At 46.8% G+C, this 24,569-nt stretch overlaps 2 protein-coding genes across 2 annotated transcripts in view; one reads left to right on the forward strand and one right to left on the reverse strand.

The window, feature by feature from the left end:
- Window positions 1-2,977, reverse strand: part of WDR31 (WD repeat domain 31) — a 27,043-nt gene extending 24,066 nt beyond the window's left edge. Inside the window, exon 1 of the mRNA XM_012641137.1 lies at window positions 2,938-2,977. Within this exon, the coding sequence (XP_012496591.1) occupies window positions 2,938-2,977 (40 nt within the window). The remainder of the gene's footprint in view (window positions 1-2,937) is intronic.
- Window positions 2,952-22,661, forward strand: BSPRY (B-box and SPRY domain containing). Its single transcript, XM_012641164.1, has 6 exons — window positions 2,952-3,188; window positions 6,960-7,058; window positions 14,219-14,449; window positions 16,387-16,412; window positions 19,984-20,108; window positions 21,683-22,661. Exons 1-6 carry the CDS (start codon window positions 2,976-2,978, stop codon window positions 22,207-22,209), a joined length of 1,221 nt encoding a protein of 406 aa, XP_012496618.1. The 5' UTR covers window positions 2,952-2,975; the 3' UTR covers window positions 22,210-22,661.
- Window positions 22,662-24,569: the final 1,908 nt, after the last annotated feature.

Below are 24,569 nucleotides of genomic sequence, written 5' to 3' on the forward strand. Positions count from 1 at the left end.
GGAGTTTGAGGGACCAGCCTAGGAAACATAGCTAGACCTAGTCCCACATACTCAGGAGGCTGAAGTGGGAGGATTGCTTAAGCCCAGGAGTTTAAGGCTGCAGTTGAGCTATGTATTGTGTCACTGCATCCCAGCCTGGGTGACAGAGCAAAACCTTGTTTCAAAAAAAAAAACAAAAAAACCGAAACCAAAATTACTTTCCATATAGGCTTAAAACAGAGAGGACTTCCTTATTATGCCAACTAAATCTGTATACTTTGAGGATTTGGCTATTCTCCTCCCCACAAACTGCCCCTCCCCCCGACCCCATGATTTCTCGGAAGGTCAGATAAACAACTTGGTTTTGGTTTGGTGAAGTGGAACTTTAGCATGAGTGACTCCATTTTGGTTTGGTCTGGTTTCTTGGGGCCTAGTGCAGGAGCCTAGTCCAAAACAATGACCTCCCATAAATTTTGTTTAACTGTATATGTAACTACGGGCAAGTTTTCTGGGTTTTTTTCTTTCTTTCTTTTTTTTTTTTTTTAAAGATGGTGCTCTCCACCCCTCGAATTGATATACGACCTAATAAAGAGTTGCCACTGCCCTAGGGCAGTGTTTCTAGAAGCGTCAGAGGGCTCATTTGCATCCTAATCATGGAGTGACTGCTATAAATGCAGATTCCTGGCTCTATTCTAGACTTAATGAATGAGAATCTTAATGGAAAGTCTGCAAGTTTAACAACCCTCTTTTCTTGCCCCTCCCCCTCCCCCACCCAGTGATTCTAGATTCTGAAGCCCAATAAAGTTGAGAGCCACAGCCTGGGAGTTTATGAGTATCCGGGAAGTGGGTCCTGCAGGGCTCGATGCATGTTTAGGAAAGGGGTTGATTCTCTAGTTCCAGTCCAACTCGGCCCGTGAACAGCAGAACAGATGCATCCAACTTTATAAAAGTAAATCTACTTACCTTAGCGCTTTGCATTTGCTAGTCCCTCTGTCTGGAAGCACCTCTGGGGATTCTGCTGCGGCCTTTCAGACTCAGCCCTCCTAGGGCCACACCCTGAGAAAAGGCCCAGGCTTTCCCCAAGGACCTTAACCCCTGGTTCCTCCCCCTGCCGCCTCAGCATCTTTTCTTTTTAGCCTTCACACAAAAAGTACCTCCTGTTTTCTTTGTTTTCACCATAGGACTTAATAGTTCCCCACTCTCAGTCTTTAGAACAAAAAAATTCTAAACACAATCTCTAATTACCGCATCCTATTTCCATCCCCAAGCCCAGAGGAGGGTAGATGCCATTATGAAGCCATCACCCTCCCACCGGGATGCACTGGAAAGCTTCGTTTGATGCAGACCCCTTGACGAAGAAACTCACGAAATTTACATTCTGAAACCTGCTACAAGCATATTTACAGATTCTCACACGTATAATGAAAACAGTTATTATCCCCTATTGTAAGTCAGACACCCAAGTTACACACTTTGCAGACAAGATCTCTAAGCCCTCTAAGGTAGATACTATTATTATCACCCCCATTGTAGAGATGGGGAAACTGAGACACAGAAGGACTAGGTAACCTGACCAAGGTCCCATAGCTGTAAGTCACATAGCTGGGATGAAACCATTGACTCTATATTCCACTCTATGTTCTCTCTAGTCACATGGTGTAATATTTGTCTATTTGGAGTGACAATGTGCCCTCACTGGATGACGACACCAGTCAGTACTGCTCTGGGAAGCTCTGGGGCTCTTAGCTGCCCTTACCCCTCAGGGGCTAACGCTGTAGGGGCTGAGAAAGAAAGGGTTCTAGCCCCTTTGTGTAGCAGTGGCTCAGAAGGGCTTCAGAGTAGAGGTGCCTGAGCCCCTCTGAACCTCAGAATGTAATGTTTCTCTTTCAGGTTTTGCACCCACCTGTGTGCAGTTCTGATGAACTCAGAATACTGCCGGACACCTAAAGTGTGGGCCCTGCCTTCTCTGGCTGAGTTCTCTGCCAAGACCTCCAAAGGCAGAGTCTGGAGTTGGAGAGCAGTGTTCTCCCTGTATGCCCAGACAGACTGGACTAGGTCCCTAGGAAAGGGCTCAGTCTGGGCTCAGAGTGATGTATCCTATCCTGGGTAGGAAAAATCCCTAAAACAGCGCAGGTACATGTTAGCAGTTGTTCTTTCCAGGATGGGGAGTGGGTTTTTCTTTCAAGTGCTTATTTGCATATTTCATTTACTTCAAAATAAACATGCATTATTTTTTTCAATGCTAGTTTAAAAAGAAAACCCAAATATTCAAATTCAGAAAATTTGGATGTAAATACTTCTGGAAATCAGCCTAACACAGATGTTTTTCCTTGGGTCTCATAATTTATGAAAAAATTATTAATCATAATAACCTTAAGTCAAACTGCATAAGTTCTAGTCTCATTGCTATCAATTAGTAACTGTGATCCCTGGCACTTTACTTACTTCCATAAAAATGGGGTTCATAACGGTACTCTCCTCCTGCTGTTAGACAATTAGCGAGCCTATGAGGTGGGCACTCTCATCTCCATTTTACAGCTGAGGACCCCGAGGGTACTCAGCCAGCTAGCAGCTCAGTGGGATTTGAGCCTGGGCAGTCTGACACCAGAGCTTAGCTTTAAATTACTGCTCTAAAGCGGCCTGTCAAAAAGGGCAGTTGTCAGGATTACAAGATAGAACGCTTAATGAAGCCCTCAGCAAAAGCCTGGCACTTAGTAAGTGCTCAGTAAAGTTTCCTACGGTCACAGTAGTATTTGGTGGGTTTTGTTTGTTATAAACAAACCCACGCACAGCGCGATTTAATTCGGCAAAGAAGGACAAAGAGTGCTGAAGCGGGCGGCATGGGAGCGCGGGTCAGGCGAGGGTGCCGCGCCGGGTGGGAGGAAGCGCAGCGGCTGGGCGCGCGGGTGCACCGGGCGGGCCCGGGGCGGGGTCAGGGAGGCCCCGCCCTGCAGCCACCTGCGACAGGTGGAGCGCGCGACACCCGCCACTCGGCCATGTCCGCGGAGGGCGCGGGGCCGGGGCCGCAGCCGGGGCCAGGGCCCGAGCCGGGGTCCGAGCCGGGGCCGCTCTGCCCGGAGCACGGCCAGGCTCTGGGCTGGTTCTGCGACTCGGAGCGACGGCCCGTGTGCGCCGCCTGCGCGGAGCCGGGCGGCCGCTGCCGGGGACACCGCATCCGCCGGGCGGAGGAGCGCGCCGAGGAGCTGCGGGTGAGCGGGCGCGGGCGCCGGAAGGCGGGGGCTCCGGAGCGGGCGCGCCAGGCGGGGCCCGGCGGGGAGCGGGGAGCCCAGGGCCGGGCGGACAGGACGGCAGTTCCAGCAGCCCAGGCTCCGCAGTGGCCTTGGCTGTAGAGCGAGACGGCTAAGGGTGTGGCCTGTGGAGCCGGGCTGGCCTGAGTTCGAATCCACTCCCGCTCGCCGTCCCCGTGAGTCACGTAGCGCTCTGCGCCTCGGTGTCTTCGTCTGTAGTTTGGGGAAAATGATAATAATAACAGCGCGTATTTATTAGAGTTGTTGTGAGATATAACTAGGATAATGGGTAAAATGCTGTTTACCCGTCGGTGCCCATCACGTAGTGGCGGATCCAGCCCCTTCCCTGCTCCCACGTCCCCTCTCCGCTGCGCGTTTGGGAGCCGGGGCTGGCCTCGGTCAATAAAGGGCTCAGCTGTCCCATTCCCCAGTGCAAGGTGTGCCCCAGCTCCCGCCCTGTGGAAGCTGTCCGCTGACAAAACCTGGCTCTTCCAAGCTTACCCCTCAACCCCTCAACTCAAAGCCTCCTCCTCCCCTCCTGCCCACTCAGGCTTCCTGGTGAGGTGATCTCTTTCTCTTTCTGGACTGGCCTTGACTGTACTTGAAGCTGGTTTCACCTGGATAAACGGAGGGGGCAGGGAGGATATCAGGAGGTTCTCCTTCACCTAGGGTTTCTCTCCACCTCCCCTTCCAGCTTGGCTCCTGGCTGGTCACCTTCATGTCACCACCTCTCCCCTGAGCTGCGAAGGTTGGAGAGTCAAGTCACCCTGGGGCTTCTTCCCTTCTTCCGCACTAGCTGTGGCCCCTGGGGATTTCCTTGCAATTTGATTAAACAGCTTGTTTCTCCCATACCCACTCTGGAGTTCAGCCCTGCTGTGGGGCCTGAGGGCTCCCACTGGGGACATCACCTATTCAGACTGGACGATAATAAACACATCTTATGTGGTGCCAGGGTTGGGAGGGGTTCAGTTATTCAGCGACACTCAAAAGCTCCTAGTTGGTCCTTTGGTTGCTGATATCAACGATAGTGATGAGGAAAATAGACTTGGATAACATGATATAATCAATTTGCATGATGGATAGAAACTTTGCAAATTCCAGAGTACTTAACTATCTGTCATCTCATTCCATCTGGACCAAGCTTTGAAGTGGTGGTCCTACCTACATTTTATAGATGAGGAAACTGAGGCCGAGAACAGGGCAGTGACTCTTCTAAGGTTCCTAATGTTCAGGGCTGGACCCACAGAGTCATTAACTAGGCAAGAGGAAACTGCCTTTTTGCTTCAGTGGTTAGAGGGAGGAAGTGATGCTAATGGGGGCGAGAATTTAATGAAAACCTTAAAAAGTAGCCATCAGGGCTGGATCAGAGAGGTGGGAGGGGTGAAGGCTGGGGCAGGTGGTAGGCCTGGCGCTTGTTTGGGAAGGTACTCTGCCCAGGGAGTCTTCCCTGAGCCCCCCTGAGGCCCTAAGCATATTTATCTCCTCTGCCTGAAGGGAGGCGAGTCTTGCCCTCTCTCTCTCCAAGGTAGAGTGGGTTTTTATCTTTTGCACAATCCTTCCCTATCCCTCCAACCAGCAGAGAAATTTCACCCAGAGCAAGATTGTTACTGAATTGAGCAAAAACAGCCCCAGTTCTACTGCTGTCTTACCTCTGGATTCCTGCCCTGTAGCTCGTCTCAGTTCCCTCAATCCCATGGTGCATGCTGATCACAGTTTCCTCCTACTCAATTCAATTCTATGACTTTGTGTTTGGACCTGGGATGGATAAGATTAATTTCCACTTGTGGGGGGAAAGATTTACAAGGGCTTCCTGGAAGAGGTAGCTGAGTTGCCTTTTGGCAGATGGAACTGAGGCAAAACTCTTAAGAGAAATAGTGGGGGGACTGCCATTTAGAGAGTCTCCAGCTATTACCTGGAGAAATGGAGTGGAAAAGCAGGGGCCTGGCTATATCTCTTGGGGCGAGACACTTCTCTGTGAGCCTCAGCTTCCCCATTTCTAAAACTCTCTCCTACTCTCACGGATGATGCTTGTAGCTTTGGGAGCTGTGAAGTGCTGAACCTCTTGTGGTCCAGGAAGTGGGAGTTCATTCATTCAACAAATATTTATTCAGAGTCTTCTATGTGCAGGAACTCTCTTCTAGATAGTGGGGCATAGAGAACACATCAAAGGTATGTTGCTTTTGTTCCAGTAGTGGAAGGACAGATAATAAGAAGAGTAAACGAACACACATAGTCAGAGAGTTATAAATGCAAGGATGAAAAATAAAGCAAAGGAAGAGACTGGGTGAGGAGGGAGATGGTCAGGGAAGGCCTCTCTGAAGAGGTGATGTATGAATGGAGTTGGGGAGTGAGACATACACACACACATGTATATATAAAGACTGATGACAGAAGTAACAATGGGTGCAAAGGCACTGAGGTCAGGACAAGTTTGGGGTGTTTAAGGAACAGAAAGGAGGCCAGTGTCAAGAGTGGTAGGAGGTGACATTGGAGAAATAGGCAGCGTCCCATCAGGTAGGACCATATTCACTAAGGTAAGATGCTTGCCCTTATTGTGAGTGTATTGGAAAGCCATTGGAGGGTATTGAACAGGAGCATGACCTGATTTCATTTCCTTACAAAAGATGGTCGTAGGGGGTGTCAAGAATGGAAGCCAAGTTAGGAGGTTCTAACAGTGGTTTCTGTGAGAGATGATGGCAATCTGGATTGAATAACTGGAGTGGAAGTGACCAAAAATGGCCAGCGGAAAGACAGAGACCTTGGAGATAGGGCTGATGGGATTGGATGGATTAGGTGTGGGGTTTGAGAGAAACCTGTGAGGTTTTGGTCTGGATAACAGATGGATGATTAATAGTGCTGCTTAATGAATGGGAATAGCTTAGTGGAGAGCAGGTTGAGAAGCATGTTCTGCTCAGGTGCGGACGTGGACAGTCAGGGAGCTGGGTATGATGGACGGGTAAGAGTGCATGCCAGGAAGTGATTATAATATTGGGCCATGGGATTTCAGAGTAAAGAAGGAAGTGAGGCAATCGAAGGGGATGATGGACAGTGAAAAGTGTAAGACTGATGTGTTGGTGGCCCCAACTGAGCTGAAGAATTTTTGGAATGGAGATTCTAGCAATAGTGAGTGAGAAGGATGGGCCATGGTGAAACTATCTCAAAGAGAGTTCCTGCACATAGAAGGCACTGAATAAATATTCGTTGAATGAACGAATTCCCACTTCCTGGACCACAAGAGGTTCAGCACTTCACAGCTCCCAAAGCTACAAGCATCATCCGTGAGAGTAGGAGAGAGTTTTAGAAATGGGGAAACTAAGGCCCATAGAGAAGTGTCTCACCCTAGGAGATATGGCCGGGCCCCTGCCTTTCCACTCTATTTCTCCAGCTAATAGCTGGAGACTCTCTAAACAGCAGTTCCTCCACTATTTCTCTTAAGAGTTTTTCCTCAGTTCCATCTGCCAAAAGGCAACTCAGCTACCTCTTCCAGGAAGCCCTTGTAAATCTTTTCCCCCACAGGTGGAAATTAGTCTTATACATCACAGGTCCAAACACAAGGTCATAGAATTGAAATGAAGGTTTTGGAGGTGGTGTAGTTTTGATAATGATGAGATGTGGGACGTGACCATGGGTGTGGGTGGCTGAGGTGCAGTGAAAGGGAAAAAAAATCACGAGAATAGAGTGAATGGTTTGTATACAGAGATCAAGACCCCATGAGTGTTGTCTGTGTTGCAGAACAAGATTGTGGACCAGTGTGAGAGGCTGCAGTTACAGAGTGCTGGCATCACCAAATATGTGGCCGAGGTCCTGCCAGGGAAGAACCAGAGAGCAGTGGTAATTCTCCCCTTTCCCCTCTACTCTGGGCCCCCACGCATGATAAGACCCAACTTTAGAGACGTGGGCAAGTCTAGGGTCCCTTCCCAACCTCTCAGACTCATTGTGCTATTAGCAAAAGTCGATACAGGAAGGATGGTTTCCCATCTTTCTGAGCCTCAATTTTATCATCTGGGCAGAGTGGGCTTGTTGCTATTACCATATTAGGTGCAAAGACTCTGCTAGAAAATGACTTTCTTGGATGTCTTGGGGAGGGGATCAAGAAGGGTAGTATTCCTCTACCATCTAATTATTTTCTGCTCAGCTCCAGAATTATAAAATAACCTATTCAATTTACATTGAATATTCTTTATGACAATCATACGCAACAGGTGGCAGTAACATCCCCATTTATAGATGGGGAAATGGGTCCTACAGAGGTTAATAGACTTGCCCAAGGCCCCACAGCCTCCTGGCAGAGTCAGTTCTACGCCCTGGATCTTCTGACCCCCAGGCCAGTGCTGCTTCTGCTGTATCCCTCTGCCGATGCTTTGTCCAGTGGACTCATTGCCACTGCTAGGTCTTTAGTCTCAAGTATGCCCTTCAGGGGCAGGGCCTGTAAATTTCTTTCTGTACACCCCCCTCCTCCTTCCCCCTAGTATACAGAACAGGCTTGGCACTGCCTAAGTCAAGGTTCTTTTAATGGCATGGAACAGAGCCCAGTTGAACTAGCATAAGCAAAACCGAATTTCCTGGCAGGATACAGGGGTCTCTCAGAACCTCAAGGAGTCCAGGCAGCTATTTGGTGTCCATCTCTGCTTGATTTTGCATGATACTCTCAATATCTCAACCAACCTCCCTCTCCTTCCTCCTCCCCCCCTCCTCCCCCCATCCCCTTCATCCCTGACACTCTTTTTATTTTCTTGTCTTACTGTGACCGCAGTACTATGTTGAATAGATGCTAGTGTAGCAGATCTTGACTTTAAGGGGAAAACTTCCAACATTTCACCATTTTTTTATTTAACAGGTCCTTATTGAGCACCTACCGTGTGAGGCACTGTTGTTCAAGGCGCTAGGCATTCCGCAGTGAACAAAACATAAAAATTCCTGTTTTCATGAAGCCTACATTCTTGTCGGGGGAGAGGGACAATAGCAAATGAAATATAGGCTATGTCAGGAGGTGATATGTGCTATGGGGAAATGTAAAATAGGAAAGGGGCTAGGATGTGTTGAGGACAGGATCGCAACTTCCTGTGCTGTGACCAGGAATGTCCTCATTAAGAAGGTTGCTATTAGCACAGAAACCTGGGAGGGAAGGAAATGGGCCACACACCTGGGGAGAGTGTTCCTGAAAGAGGGAATGGCAAGTATATAATACAAAAGCCCTAAGGTGGGAGTGTACCGGGCATGCTGGAAGAACAGCAAGGAGGCCTGTGAGGTTGAAGCAGAGTAAACACATGAGGCAGTAGGAGATGCGTTCAGAGAGACAACGGGGAGATGTGGGAGCTGGATTCTGTCCTCACTGGCCACATGGGGACTTTGTCTTTTGTTTTGGGTATGATATGGGAAGCCATTGACAATTTTTGAGCAGGGTAAGATGATTTAACCTAAGATTAAAAAGGAGCACTTTGGCTGGCATGTTGAGAAGTGATTTTAGGCAGCAAAGGTAGAAGCAGGGCGACCAATTAGGAAGCCATTGTAATAATCCAGGTGGGAGACAGGGTGGTTTGGGCCCAAGTGATGTTGGCAAAGATGGTGTGAAGTGGCTGGATTCTGCATTAATATTGAAGAAACAACAAGATTTGCTGATGGATTGGATGTAGGCTGTGAAAGAAAGGGGATAGGGGTCAGGATCACTCTGAAGCTTTTTTACTTGGACAACTGGAAGGGTAGAGCAGCCATTTACTGGGTGGGGAAGGACTGTACATGGGGTGATGATTGGCAAGGGAGGGGATTAGGAGTTCCGTTGTGGACATGTTAAATTTGACATTCAAATTTGAAGGTGCTGAGTAGGTATGAGTTGGGAGAGGGCTAGGCTGGAGATATAAATTTGGGATTCCTTGGTGTATAAATGGTATCGAAAGCCATGGAAAAGGTTGAATTCACTAAGGAAATGACTATAGATAGGAAAGAGTGAGAGTCCAAGGACTGAGCCCTGCGGCATTTCAATTCAACATTTAGCCATTGAGAAGATAGGGGGAAATAGCACAGGAAACCAAGAAGGGGCAGTCAGTGAGACAGGAGTAAAACTAAGAGATCATAGCATCTCAGGATCGGTTCCAAGGAGGTGGGAGAGGTCATTGGTGTCAAATGGTGCTGAGTGATCAAGTAAGGTGAGAACTAAGAATGGACTATTGGATTTAGTAACATGCACATCACTGGGGATCCCAACGAGAGTAGTTTTGTAGAGTGGTGGGGGTGAAAGTCTGATTGGAGTGGGTTTCAGAGAGAATGGGAGAAGAGCAAGTTAAGATAGTTGGCACAAGCAACTCTTGAGGAGCTTTACTGTGGGAGGCAGCAGAGAAATGGGATGATAGCTGGAGGAGGATATGGGATCAAGAGGGGTTTTGTTTTGTTTGTTTGTTTTAGATGGGAGAAATTGCTCTGGTTGTATGCTGTTGGGAATGGTCCAGTATAGAGGGGAAAATTAATGATGCAGGAGAAAGCAGAGAATTGGGTGCAGCAAAGGGCTTGGGATCTAGTAGACAAGTGGAAGAGTTGGCCTTAGGTAAGAGTGTGCACAGCTCATCCACAGAAACAGGGAAGGCTGTGTGTATGGGCAAAAGTGCAGGTAGTTAGGTAGGTGATGGGTAGAGCTTGTAGAAGTTCTTCTGATTACTTCCATTTTGCATTAATTGTCACCTTTGCTGTAGGTTCTTAATGAGACCATTTGTCAGTTTATAGATATGTTTTGTTCTCCGTCATTTTGTTAATGTAGTAATACATTGATGGATTTTCTAATGCTAAACCATCCTTGAATTCCTGGGGAAAATCAACCCAACTTCATCATAATGTATTTTTTTAACCTTTTATTTTGAGATCATTGTAAATTCAAATGCAGTTGTAAGAAATAGTATAGCAATGCCCTTTATCCAGTTTCTCCCAATGGCAACATCTTGCTTAGTTATAGCACAATATTATAACCAGAAAATTGCATTGCTACAACTCACCTTATTCAGATTTCACCAGTTTACATGTACTTTTTTGTGTGTGCAATGCACATGCATGTGTGTATTTAATTTTATGCAGTTTTATCACATGTATAGATTCATGTGATTATTGCCACAATTAAGATACAGAACAGTTCTATCACAAGGATTCCTTCTGCTACCCTTTTATAGCCACACACACCCTTTCCTCTCCCCCTTGTATTATTGTTAATACAAAATTTCTGGATTTGGATTGCCAATCTCAGTTTTGGGTTTTTGTTTTTGTTTTAGGATTTTTGCTCTATGTTCAGGAGTGAGATTAGCCTATCAGTTTTATTTCTTATAAAGTCCTTATCAGATCTGGTATCTAGGTGTTTATATAAGCTTTATTATATGAATTGGGAAACACAACTCTGTTTTCATTTGAAGAATTTAAGATTGCATAAAATGTTCTTACTTTTGTTTAAAGTAGCCACAGTTTTGAGTATTTCGTTCGTCTTTATTTTGATCTACTCTTTTGTATCTTTGTTTTTTATTTCATAATTATTTCCTCTTGTCTTTATATTTTTTCCCTTCTAGTTTTTTTTGGATATACTCTTGTTCTCTAACTTCTTGCGTTGAACATAGTTTATTAATTTTAGTCTCTTTTTTCTCAGGGTGAGCATTTAAAGCTATGTATTTTCTTTTAGGTATTGACATCCATAAATACGATATGTAGTATTTTCCTTGTCATTCAGTTAGTATTTTTAAATTCCCATTATGATTTATTTTTTTTACTATGAGTTATTAGAAATGTTTTAAATCTCCAAATGTATGTTTTACTTTTTATTTTTTAAATTATTGACTTCTAACTTAACTGTATTATAGAATATATGATATTGATTGAAATTTGTTGATTGATTGAAATTTTCATGCCCTAAAATATGGTCAATTTAGGTAAGTGTTTCATAGTCACTTGAAAAACTGTGTAGGATTCTATATATGTCTATTAAGCTCATTAATTTATTCAAATATGCCCTATACTTACTAATTTTTTATCTCCTAGATTACTGTCAAGAGGGTTTTAAATTTTCATATTATGGCTATAAACTTATTTTTCCTCATAATTCTGTCAATTAATTGTTATATTGTAATATTGTATATATTAATATATATATATATTATTTTTTTGAGACAGTCTCATTCTGTCACCCAGGCTGGAGTGCAGTGGCACAATCATAGCTCACTGCAGCCTCGAACTCCTGGGATTAAGTGATCCTCCTGCCTCAATCTCCCTAGTAGCTGGGACTACAGGTGTGTGCCACCACACTCAGCTATTTGTTTTTTTTTTTTTTAGAGACAGGGTTTTTCTACGTTGCCCAGGATAGTCTCAAACTCCTGCCCTCAAGAAATCCTCCTGCCTTGGCCCCCAAAAGTGCTAGGATTATAGGTGTGAGCCACTGTGCTTGGCTTGATTTTACATTTTGACACTATGTTATTAAGTATACACAATTTAGATCTGTTGTATATCTAAATTCTTGGTAAATCATTCCTATTATCTTTTTTTCTAAAAAGATAGGAATTCTTTTTGGGAATTTTTTTCTCTGGGAATTCTTTTTGCTTTAAAGTCTATTAAGTTCTTTATTCATTACTACAACAGCAAATATTTTCCTGATGTATCTTTTTCTTTGCTTCATTTTTGACTTTTCTGTTTTTGTGTTTTAGGTATGTTTTATAACTGGATTTTGTTTCCTTTTTAAAAAATAACCCATCTGATAATCCTTGCCTTTTAACTAGGGAGTTTAATCCATTTATCACTATTGTGATTTCTGATATAGTTGGATTTATAGCTCTTATTTTATTTTGTTTTCTATGTAGTCTGTTTTTTCTATGGTTTTGTCTTTCTTTTCTACCTTCTTTTGAGTTAATCAACTCCTTCCCCTTCTTTCTCTATGCTAGTTTGAAAATTATACATTCTGTTTATGGTCTATAATGGGTACCCTTAAAATTTTAACATGAATACTTAACAATGTCTAAAATGAATTAAGCATCTCTGACCTCTTCCAGAATAATACAAACACTGTAAGATGCTTTATCCATTGACCCCTCTGGTCTTGTCCAATATTTTAATTAAAGTATAACTGTTAATAAATGCTTCTCATTCATAGGAAATACTCTGTTTTTGATTAGAGATGTCTTTATTGTGCTCTTATTGTTTGTATGAGAGGTTAGATGAGCTTAAAATTCTAAGGTGAGTTGCAGGCCCCAACCAGGGTAGTTGAGTCCTCAGCTCTTGATTATAATGGTTTTCAATTTCCTTTCTATTTTTGGACCCCAGAGGATTTTCTTTACTTCCTTGCTAGAGCAACTACATTTTTAAGAGGATGCTTGGACTATTTTTCCAGCATCTCTGTGTTTTGCTCTGAGAGTGTTTTGAGTGTATCTACTCTGTCATATCTTTGGAAAGGAACATTTTTTTTCTTTTGTCTGCTACCTTTTTCTCAGGATGGCTTGAAAAATTTGTTTAAATTGACTGGAGTCTTTTAGGTAGAGAGAATATGATTCATCATGGATGAGGTCTTGATTCAGGATCACGCAGCACAAACATGGCTGCAGGGGCCCACCCCTGTGGGGAAGGCATAAAGGTGGAATAGACAGGAGAGTAATAGCGAACATTCTTGAACATTTATCATGTGCCAGGCTTTGTTCTATTTACTTTATATGTATTAATGCATTTAATCCTCACAATAGCCTCATGAGGTAGGTACTATTATAATATTATACTCATTTTACAGATTAGAAAACTGAAGCATGGGAAAGATAAGGAACATGCTGAAAGTTCCGTTGCTAATGAGTGGAACAGTTAAGATTTAAGTCTAGACACTGTCTCTAAAGCTTAATTTCCTAACCACTATGTTATATGCCTCAAGAGAACACTGTGAACTTGGAGTCTGACCTTCTGGGTTCACTTGCCATTCACTTAGCCACTGTTTCCTCCCTATCAGGCAAATTGTGGATCTCAATTTTTTCCGCAAAACAGGGATGATTGCCCCCTGCACTGTGCAAAGCAGGTCTTCAGGGACAGGGCACAGGAAGGCTGCTGTCTGCCCCTGACTTTTTGACAAGAAGGAGACAATTCTATTCTCACCTGTTGGGCAAAGTATAAGTGCAGGTGCTTTCTGCAATAGGTGTCTTTGGGGAGGATTGGTTACCAGATGACATCTGGTGTAGGGGAATAGTGTTGGACAGAGAGTCAAGAGAATTGAGTTCTAGTCTCAGCTCTGGCACTTACTTGCCATGTGAGCACTACCAAGAGATTTTTGATTAAGTCAGGAAAAAAAATTCCTATTTGCTTATTCACTCAATATTTCAGTACCTACTACAGATGAGGCACTGTGCCAGGAGTTAGAAGAAGACATTCAGTCACTTCATTGTCTGAGAATTGATTTCAGGCTCCCTCTGTGGCAGATGAAAATTCTACCGTAGAACCAGTTGAAATGTACAGCTTTAGGAAGGAATGAGGTTTTTTTTTTTTGTCCTCAGACATGGTGAAATATCAACTGGAGTGTAATATTAAAAGGATTTGTTCTGTAAAATTTAGATTCAATCAAAAGGCCAAACTCAAAGATCTAGAAGGGCACATGTGGCCCCAGGGCCACAGGTTCCCCACCCTTGGATGACTTTTTAGGCCCCCTGCCTTGCAATTCTATGATTCTCTGACCTCGATCCCTTGGCCTTGATATTCTCAACTGTGAAATAAGCAGGTGATTCTAGCTGATCTCTAAGCCCTACCCAGCTCTTCCATTCTGTGATCATGGCTTCATGAGATATGGCTTGGATGTCTGGATGTCAAATTTCTTTACTCCAAACCATATCGGAGAAGTCTTAGGGCTGGGATGTCAAAGTAAGTGGCCTAAGTACGGTTACTTCCTTTACTAAGCCCATGGCAGACATTGCTAATCAATCTCAGCACTCCTTCCCACTCAGCCTAAACCCTCTTAATCCTGACTGGGGCTTTTGCAGGGCCCAATTCCTTGTTTTATTCCTTGTCAGACTATGGCCAGTGCAGCGAGGGAACTAGTTATCCAGCGGTTGAGTCTGGTGAGGAGTCTGTGCGAGAGTGAGGAGCAGCGCTTGCTGGAGCAGGTGCACCGCGAAGAGGAGCGGGCCCACCAGAGCATCCTGACACAGCGCGTGCACTGGGCCGAGGCGCTGCAGAAGCTTGACACCATCCGCACCAGCCTGGTGGGCATGCTCACCCACCTGGATGACCTCCAGCTGATTGTAAGTCAGCAAGGGGGAGGACATGACCAGTTGGCCAGACACTCCAAAAGTTCGAAAGCATCAAGAATATTTATTGGAAGGATGTGGGTGGAAATGAGAATTTGGAGCAGGGATGAATGACAAAGATTCTTTTCTTTCTTTTTTTTTTCTTTTTTTTCCGGAGACAGAGTCTCACTCGCTTACCCTGGTAGAGTGCAGTGGTGTCATCATAGATCACTGCAGCCTCAAACTCCTGTGCTGAAGCGATCCTCCTGCCTCAGCCTCCCAAGCAGCTAGGACTGCAAGGTGCACACCACCACGTCTGGACCATTTTTTTTCCTATTTTTTTGTAGAGACTGGGTCTCGCTCTTGCTCGGGCTTGTCTCAGACTCCTGACCTCAAGCAATCATCCCACCATGGCCTCCCAGAGTACTAGAAAGATTCTTTTCTTGGACAAACTTTAGTCAAGCTTCTGAACCTTCTCTTTGATCCATCTGTGTACTTCCTTGTAAAATCCAGTTTTAACAAAAGAAACCTGCTAAGTCAGTTTGCCAGAACCCTCCATCCTTGATATCTGATCACCCTGGATATCTGATCAGGTTCCTCATCCTCCACCATCCCCAGGTGATATCCAATCACCCTGGCCTGTCTTCAGCAAGAATCCTGTTAGGTCTGTTTAGACAGAATTTTCCTCACCCCTGGGGTTTCCTCTTCGTAACTTTCCATCCACTACCTCCCACCCTGCTCCTTGGCTGTAAATTCCCACCTGCCCACGCTGTGTGCGGGGTTGAGCCCGGTCTCTCTCCCACACTGCAAGACCCCTTTGCAGTGGCCCCTATACCTATCTTGAGGGTCCTGAGTAAAGTCTTCCTTACTGTGCTTTAACAAGCATCATTGAATCATTTCTTCTTTAACATGAGGCAGGGGAGTAAAATTATATGCATTTTCAGGGTACTCACTGAAAACAGTATTCTTTCAATAGTGAACCAATGTTTACTGAGTCCCTATTATACGCTAAGCATTATGCTATGGGGTGGAGTTACAGGCTACAGCCGCCAGCTGCTCCCAGTCTCGGGAAGGAGAGGAGTACATCAGCTGACAGTTAGGATACGGAAGGATGTACGCTATGGTAGAGGAAATCACTCAGCCAGGGTCCCAGCCATGCAGGCTGGGGGAAGGAGGCCAGGGAAAGCTTCCTGGATGAAGTGACGCAGAAGATAAGAAGAGCAGCTATGTTAAAGGAAGTGGGGAGGTGGAAAGAGTTCGGAAGCATGCAGAGAGAACCCTGTGCTTGGAGGAGCTGACAAGGGCTCTAACGTGAAAACGTAGAGCTCATCCTAATCCTACCACCCAGGATTACCATGATTATTTGGTACGTAGCCTTTCAAAGTGTCTTGTATAGATATGCAGATGCCTCCAGTGTCGAGGGGACAGTGCGACATCTGAGTAAAAATGCCGAGCAGAGGGCAGGAGAATGTGGAACACCTGAGCTGTCCCACTGCATTTTCAAGTAGGGCAGTTTCCATGACTGCCCTAGATTGTGCATTCACTGAGTCACACAGCTCAGCTTCCGTGTACAGAGCACATTCTGTCACAGACCCTGGGACAGTCACAATAGAAGATTCAGAAAGAATCACAGCCTTCCAGGAGCTGACATTTGTCATAGGGGATGCTGTCGGGGTGAATAGGTGATGGTCCTGAACTGGAGTTGAGGGGACCCAAGATGCCATGGGACATGGGGGATAGAATGCTTCATCCTGAGTGTGCGTGCGTGCGTGCGTGCGTGTGTGTGAAGAGCAACCCAGAAAACTTTGTGCTGGGTCTTAAAGGAAGAGTAGAAGTTTTTATTGTAGAGTTTGTGTCCACATGGAGCCCTCTACAATAGTTAAATATGTTCAAATGTTGACTACCTGCTGGGTTTCTGGTGCTAAGCCTGACTTTGTTTTCTTTTCTCACAGCAGAAGGAGCAGGAGATTTTCGAGAGGTGAGTGTGGCCCTGTGATCTGCTTGGGCAGTCACAGAGACTCTAAGGCCTCTACCCAGTCCACTGCATTCAGGCCCCACTGCTCCTGGGAGCAAGCACAGGGCATGCAGCTGAGTGGCTTCCCTGGGGTCCAGCTCGATGGACAGGCGTCTTCCTGTCCTTGGTTTAAACTCATATGGAAGGGCAGTGAAATACCTATCAATCAGAGGCTTGCCACGGGGCTTTCTTAAACATTATCCTATTTTGAAATGCAGTCTCCCTGTTGGAGGGTTTGACCACCTCCATCTGCAGATGAGAACGTTGAGGCTCAAGTTGGGGAAGGGAACTGCCCAAGCCTGGAGCTGAGGACCGGACCCACCAGATGCCTGTGAGAGTGCTGTCTCTCCTGCCCCACTCCCTTTTCTCTGATGAAAGCATCTGTGAAACTTAAGTCTTAACTGCCATCAAATTTTGCATTTTAATTATTCAGTAATAAGAGAATTTCACCAGGTCCTACCTGGGTTTTGAAAGTCTGACAGCCAAGGGCCTGAGGATGGTCAAGAGGGTGTAATTTGCCAGGCAAAGTAATTAACTTCTCAAACCTTCTGTGTGAGATTTCAGAGCTATATGTGGGGACCAGTCTATTCTTATTTATTTTTATGTTTAAGTTTCAGTAGCAATACGTGTGCATGAGAGAAAAACTCCACTAATATTAAACTATTTAAAATGGAAAATGAGTCTCCGTCACTCCCTCCCAATCCCATTCTCCCGCAGTGATCAGTTTTAATAGATGTGTGTTTTGCAGGCTTTCTCGTGTATAGTCACAGAAGGATACGTAGGTTTTTTGGGTTGTTGTTATTGTTGCTTTGAATTAAAAAAAAGATACCCTGTTTCCCTTCAAAATTTCACCCAATAGTTTTGGCATCCATTAATAATTCCTGCTTGAATTATTCATTTGTTTGTTTGCTTGGTTGTTCATTCACTTATTTAGTATTAATACAGACTCATGGATTCTGATTTTCTTTAATGCATTATAATCTATTATTGCCATTATTAATTTTCATGTTCAGACTGTCCCAGATTTGGCCAGTAGGAGCCTCTTCAAGCTGGATCCTGTGTCGTTTTGATAAGTCCCCGTCATTCTTTGAGTACTTTCTTGATCTCAGGCCCAAGAAGACATCCCAGGCTCAACTTGTTTTTTCCTGCCCCAGCCCTGGAATCAGTTATTTCTCCAGGGTCCTGGTTATTTTATTTTTTTTAATTTTTTTTTATTTTTTAGTGGCGAATGATATTTAGAAACCAAGATCTGGGCGCTAAGTGTACCCATTGTCATTGTTTCCAGGCCTTCTCAGTGGAGCAGACAGAGCTAAGAAGTGTGTGTGTGTGTGTGTGTATAACTTTTTTATGCATGAGTTTGTATGACAACTTCTAATTCCAATCTAACACCACAGGGTTTTTCCTTTGCCCTCCCCAGTTCTATATTTGTATCTTTCTTCTTTTACAGTGAGAGCCCTAGCTCCCAACAACATCAATATATTTATTCATTTGGTCAATCCTACAGTACACACAAAGTCATCTGAGAATTGCTAAGCCCATGCTGCTATTGACAAACCTGCTAGTCGAATTCAAGATTGGTGTAGTTCTTTGTGCCCTCAGGCTGAGGGTATATACTCTCAAAGCACTGTGTTTAAAAGTTGTCAAGCCCCATCTAGCTGGACACTCATTTGCCTAACTAAGAAGTGCTTTTGTTGGCTCTGGTGTTGTTTCCCTGTCCATGGCTGGGCTCAGCTCTGACCTGACAAGGCAACAGAACTTGCCGCACAGACTACAGGGCCTGCTGTGTTCGAGCCCTGTTTCACTTCCACCCCTTTTGGGGCCATGAGTTTTCTTTTCTGTACCCTGAGGTAGCTAGTCCAGGTGGTTCTCTATAGACTCCAGCGTCACGTTTGGTCTCAGATTTGCCCTGGGATGACAGCTTAGCACTGCGAACATCGACTTCTCTTTCCTCCCCATGGCTGGGACTTCTCTAGACTGAGCCTCTGTGCTTTGAGAAGATGGCAACAGACCCTCTCTTGTCCTGTCCACAAAGAGCCTTTGTTACCACAACCTGCTCCCAGCGTTTCTGAGGCTCTGTTCACCTCGCTGCTCCCAAGCCAGGACAGTCAGTGACAGTCTTGCAAAGAGCTTGCATCCGTCAGGGCACGTGTCCCACCCTGTCTCCCACCCTCCATTTACGGGCAGGGCCGTGAGATCTGGGGAGAGAGGGTGTGTACTCGGAGCTACTGCCTGATCTCAGGGCCGTCATCGGGATTAGAGGCAGTCGGAAAGTTCTTTCTCAGAACCCAGGTCAGAGGGCTGCAAAGCTCTGTGGTAAATCCCACTTTGCTCTATACCCCTTTGAGATTTCACTTATGGTCAAGGAAATAATTATATTGAATGGTGCCTGGGCTCTATCCCGGGTTTGCTCTATTTTTACATGGAGGCAGGACTTGAATCCAAGCCCTCCTGTTTAGCTGAGCGTTTTCTCTGAATCTCTCTTCTCTCCTGTCAAACGGGATAACCACTACCTCAGGTTACAGCAAAGTTTAATGTGATTCTGTATAGAAAACAGCAAGCCCAGAGCCTGGCTGCTGAATTCTTCCCTCCTGGGCATCTTGTCTTCCCAAATGACTCCTGCAGCAAAACCCAGGCCCCACTGTGAGCTGAGGAGAAAGAGTTATTGGGAACAAATTGCTATGAGTAATTTATGGTTGGGGTGATGACTGATGGCCCCTTCCTGTGTGACCCCTCAGAGGTGTTTGCATTTATTTTATTTATTTATTTTTGAGACAGAGTCTTGCTCTGTCATTGGGCTAGCGTGCTGTGGCATCGGCCTAGCTTGCAGCAACCTCAAACTCCTGGACTCAAGCGATCCTCCTGCCTCAGCCTCCCCAGTAGCTGGGACTACAGGCACGCGCCACCATGCCCGGCTAATTTTTTCTATTTTTAGTAGAGATGGGGGTCTTGCTCTTGCTCCGCGGGTGGTCTTGAATTTCTGAGAATTCTTGACCTCCCCCTATCCTCCCACCTGGGCGTCCCAGAGTGCTAGGATTACAGGCGTGAGCCACCGCACCTGCCAGTGTTTGCATTTTAGAAGCAGAGCAAAGGAAACATTACTGCTGCAACAGGTCTAGGAGGGAGGCGAGGTATCTTCAGGGCAAGATGGTGGATTGCAAAGACTGCCGCACGGGAGGTTCTGGAGGCCCAGGTCCTAGTCCCAGCTCTGCTATTAACTTCCTGAGGGACACTGGCGAGTCGCTTCCCCCTCAGAGCACACTGCCTCCAGTTTCTGATAGTGGCACCGAGTCCGTACCTCCCGGCAAATTGTCCTTCTGCTTTGCTGGAATAAGGTTGCTGGGCAGGGCCGGGGCACAGGGGAAATGCCCACCTTCTCCCATGGCTGAAGCCCCCTGTAGGGGCCCCTGGTTGCCAATCTTGGTGTCACCCTGGTGGGAGGAGGATTTTACTTGTGTCCCTCCCCTCACCCTATATTGATCCAGATACATTCCCAGAACCTTCCTGAATCTCTGTCTCTGTTTTTTCCCTGCATAAGGACCGAAGAAGCAGAGGGCATTTTGGATCCCCAGGAATCGGAAAAGTTAAACTTTAACGAGAAGTGCACTCGGAGTCCACTACTGACTCAACTCTGGGCAACAGCGGTTCTTGGGTCCCTCTCAGGTTAGGAGCTGCCAGAGCCTAGCACCATCGGGAGCAACTGGGCTTCTGTCTGTCTGTCTGTCTGTCTGGGGTTTGCTCCTGGGTCACACTGGGGACCAGTGCTTCTGGGACGGTAGCTGAAGCCACTAGGAATGCTGGACGCAGGCTGGTCAGTGGGGCCAGTTGGGCCGAGTCCTTCCCATTTCCAGACCAACCTGTTCTGTGGTTGGATTTAGGATAAATCTTGTTCCCGTAAAGCACGTCCTCCTTACAGCCTGCCCTACTGGGGCAGCTCAGTGTTATTTATTGGAAACCTTGGGTTTCTCTTTTATGAAGATATAACTGACAGCCAACTGGAGAGCATCTGGACTGAGAATTAAACTGCCTGGATTTGCCTCATTTATTCACTTAACAAACATTGACTCAGGCCGGGCGCGGTGGCTCACGCCTGTAATCCTAGCTCTCTGGGAGGCCGAGGCGGGCGGATTGTTTGAGCTCAGGAGTTCGAAACCAGCCTGAGCAAGAGCGAGACCCCCATCTCTACTAAAAATAGAAAGAAATTAATTGGACAACTAAAAATACATAGAAAAAATTAGCCGGGCATGGTGGCGCATGCCTGTAGTCCCAGCTACCCGGGAGGCTGAGGCAGAAGGATTGCTTGAGCCCAGGAGTTGGAGGTTGCTGTGAGCTAGGATGACGCCACGGCACTGTAGCCCGGGCAACACAGTGAGATTATGTCTCAAAAAAGAAAAAAAAAAACAAACATTGACTCAGGCTGACTGTGGGCCTGGCCATGTGCTGCAGCTGTGGCCACAGAGGTGAACGTGACATGGTTTTCTGCCTCCAGGAATCCCCACTTAGCACAGGGACTCTCGAAGCAGGCTTTCCCCACGTTGGATGGTAGTGTCTATACTCCCAGTGGTAGTCTTTGCACAACTCATGGAGTCGTTAGGTTCATAGATTGGATTTATTTTCAATATTAACCCTCCCTCCACATATTATCCTTAACATTTTGGTACAAGCTATAGCTTGTCTATTCCAGATCCTGGTATCAGACAGTGCCTGATTTACCAGCAGTCCATTTTAGTTATTTGCTGGAAACTGCATCTCATGCGTCCTAGTTTCCAGATAGAACAGGTCTGACCTGCAGACCACAGATACAACCAAGTAGAAAGCAGTGTGATCAGTGCTAGATGTAGGAACAAAACACCAGGCCTTCATTTTGACCCAGCCACCAACTCAGTGTGTAACCTTGGGCAACTCGCTTCTACTCTCTGGGCCTTATTTCTATCAGAGCTTACAGATGAAACTCTTGGATTAATAATAACTACTGTCATCATGGCCACAGTTTATTGAGCACCTGTTATATGCTGGGCATTTTACATGTATCATGTCATTTAATTCTCATAACCACTCGGTGCTAAGTCCTATTTTGATACCCATTTTATGGACAAGGAAACTGAGGCTCAGAGAGAATAAATGACTTGTCTTGAGGTCACACTGACAGTGAGTGGTAAGGAAGCCCTTTGCTACCTGGTGGGACCTGGTTAGGACAGGAGTGTGCCCTGGGCAACTCTAAGAATTCTTTCTGGCAGGCACAGAGGACATACGTATCGATGAGAGGACCGTCAGCCCCCTCCTGCAATTGTCAGACGATCGACGGACCCTGACCTTCAGCGCCAAGAAGTCCAAGGCCTGTGTAGATGGCCCAGAGCGCTTTGACCACTGGCCCAATGCCCTGGCTGCCACCTCCTTCCAGGCCGGGCTCCACGCCTGGATGGTGAATGTCCAGAACAGTTGTGCCTATAAGGTGGGCGTAGCCTCAGGCCAGCTGCCCCGCAAGGGTTCTGGCAGTGACTGCCGTCTAGGCCACAACGCCTTCTCCTGGGTCTTCTCTCGCTATGACCAGGAGTTCCGTTTCTTGCACAATGGGCAGCACGAGGCCCTGGGGCTGCTGCGGTGCCCAGCTCGGCTGGGCGTGCTGCTGGACTTGCAGACTCAGGAGCTGCTCTTCTACGATTCGGCCTCGGGCACGGTGCTCTACACTCACCATGCACCCTTCCCTGGGCCCCTCTTCCCAGTCTTCGCGGTGGCTGACCAGACCATTTCCATCGTCCACTGACCTCTGGCCGCAGGAAGGCCAGGTCCACCTCCCCACCACCCTTTCAGGCCATGTTTCTAGCCACTGTCCTTTTCCCAAACGATGTGTGTGGGGTTTCTAAGGGAAACAGGACCCAGGCCCAGTGGGCAGCTTTAGGAGGGGTGGGAGTCTGTTTCAGATCTGGACCCAACCTTTAAATACTGGGTATCTGTGTGGAACCTGCCACTCCCTGGGCCCCAGTCTCCCAAGTCCACCAGGCACCTGCCCCTCCGAGGGTGTCTGGTTCACCACTTTATCTCTGGCATCCAGCATGGCGCCTGGTGCGTAGTGAGCATGTAATAAATATATGGCGAGTGAGTGGATGGAGGGATGGGTAGGTGAGAGGATGGATATGGTAGTCTCCGGAGAGGCTCTGCCTTTCAGGCCCCTGCCCCCGGCTTGATGCGTGTAGAAGTGGTTCTCTGGCAGAGAAGCCTGTGGCTGAAGCTTCTCCATGTCCTAAGTTCAGTGCTTCTCAATCTTTTTCATGACATGGCACATAGAGAAAATATTTCTTCTAGCACACATGGACAACCTGAAAGGCTGCTCCTGGCTAGAGGAGTCTGGCTTGGGGGCTATGTCCTTCCCCCAGGTCTTGCCTCAGCCCTCAGAAGACCAAGGGATCACGTCTCCAGGTGACCTGACTGCAACATCGCCATTGGCATGTCTCAAACCTGGCACTGAGCTCCAGCCTGTGCCCACCGGGCACAGGGGTTAACTTTGTCGTCCTCCTGCGGCTGATGAGTTCTCCCACCTGACAGCCCCCTCTGACATAAAGTGGAGACCTGGGGGGAGGGCTTCCAGCCAGAAGGAGCTGAAGGGGTGAGAGGGCCAGCCTTAGGGCAGCTGGACATTATTAAAGGTCTTAAAAGCTTTAAAGATTCCTTCCATGCTCTTCGTTGGTAATTGGGTCTATTCTATGTTGGCCTGTCTTCCTTACCCTCACTCACATTCTCAGAAGTAAGTGACAGCTCAGCGTAGCAGAAAGAACCTGGAGACGTTCCTGGGACCAAAGGCAAGTCCCATCATGTTTCCCTCTGTGGATAGTGGTCTTCCAGCTTTCATCCAGGAACTCTTCTAAAGCAATCTTACCTACAACTCCTGGCTCCTGTGTCCAAAGAGGATGAGAGCCACAGAGCAGTTAGAAAATCACTGTTCAATCAGCGAGGTCACAAAGTAAGACTGGTTGGGGTCAGTGGGTAATGAGTGAAACAGTCCAAGACTAAGGGACAGCAACCACTCAGCCCTAGCCCTTTGTGCCCATGCAGGAATGTGGACCCAGAATGGCCAGGAGTAGAGCTCTCTAGGGAAAAGTCGAAAAATCCTGATTTTTATGTGAAATCTGTTGATTTTTATGTTTGCTCAATAATTTACTTGCAACACTAGGCAGATTAAATTTAGTCCACAGACCTCCTATTGGTGACTTTTTTGGCTGAGGTGATCTCTGAGGGCCTTGCAGCTCTGAGACCGCAGCTCGTGACCTGTGTCCTCACCATCTGACACTCAGGAATTACTGTCGAGTTGCCTGGCCTCGGTGCCAGTCCCAACAGACAGATCCAGAAGGGGTTTTCTATGAGGTCCCCATGCCATGCCCCACCCCCAACCCATCAACCCAACTCCCCACAGCAACCTTTAGTCCCCAGCTCATGGGCCTGCTGCAGGAATGCCCTCCCCATCCCTCTTCCCGCCTAAATGCCACCCCCGATACCAACCTTTAATTCAGGGTCCACTCCGGAGAACGCACACCAGCTCTGAGCTGCAGGCCTGAATTGCTCACCCTTCCCACCTCCAGTGCTCGCGAAATCCCTACAGCTGCCACGTGCAGCATGGCCCCAGCATGGCCCGGGGTGGGAGGGTCCCGGGGCCCCTGCACTGAGCAAGGCAGAGACACCCAGTAAATACCAAGTAGAAAGGTGTGGGAAGACAGGACTGGCAGGAAGAGAAATGGAATTAAAAAAAACCCCAACCCACTTCTTCAACTTCCCATTGTTCCCCACCGCGTTCCCTATACTCCTGCCGCCCTGAGCTGCAGTCCGCATTCCCCGTGCTTTCCTAACCCAGCCTGGTCCCTATGACTGGGGTGCCTTCAGGATTGACACCCTTTAGGACACGTTCTCTATTCTCCCAGTATCTCCACTGCACTGTCCCACATGACATGGATCCCTGTTTTCTTGCAACCTAGTGGTCAAGCCGGCGAACTTGAGTCTGATGTGCCTAAATTGGAACCCTGGCTCCCTCACATGCTAGCTGTGACCTCAGGCAGGCTACTTAACCTCTGAATATGTCTCCTCATTGGTAAAGGGTCACACCACCTATGCCCACTAGGGTAGCTTTAAGGGTTA

The sequence above is a fragment of the Propithecus coquereli genome, unplaced genomic scaffold, assembly GCF_000956105.1.
Source record: "Propithecus coquereli isolate 6110/MARCELLA unplaced genomic scaffold, Pcoq_1.0 Scaffold163, whole genome shotgun sequence".
Lineage (NCBI taxonomy): Eukaryota > Metazoa > Chordata > Mammalia > Primates > Indriidae > Propithecus > Propithecus coquereli.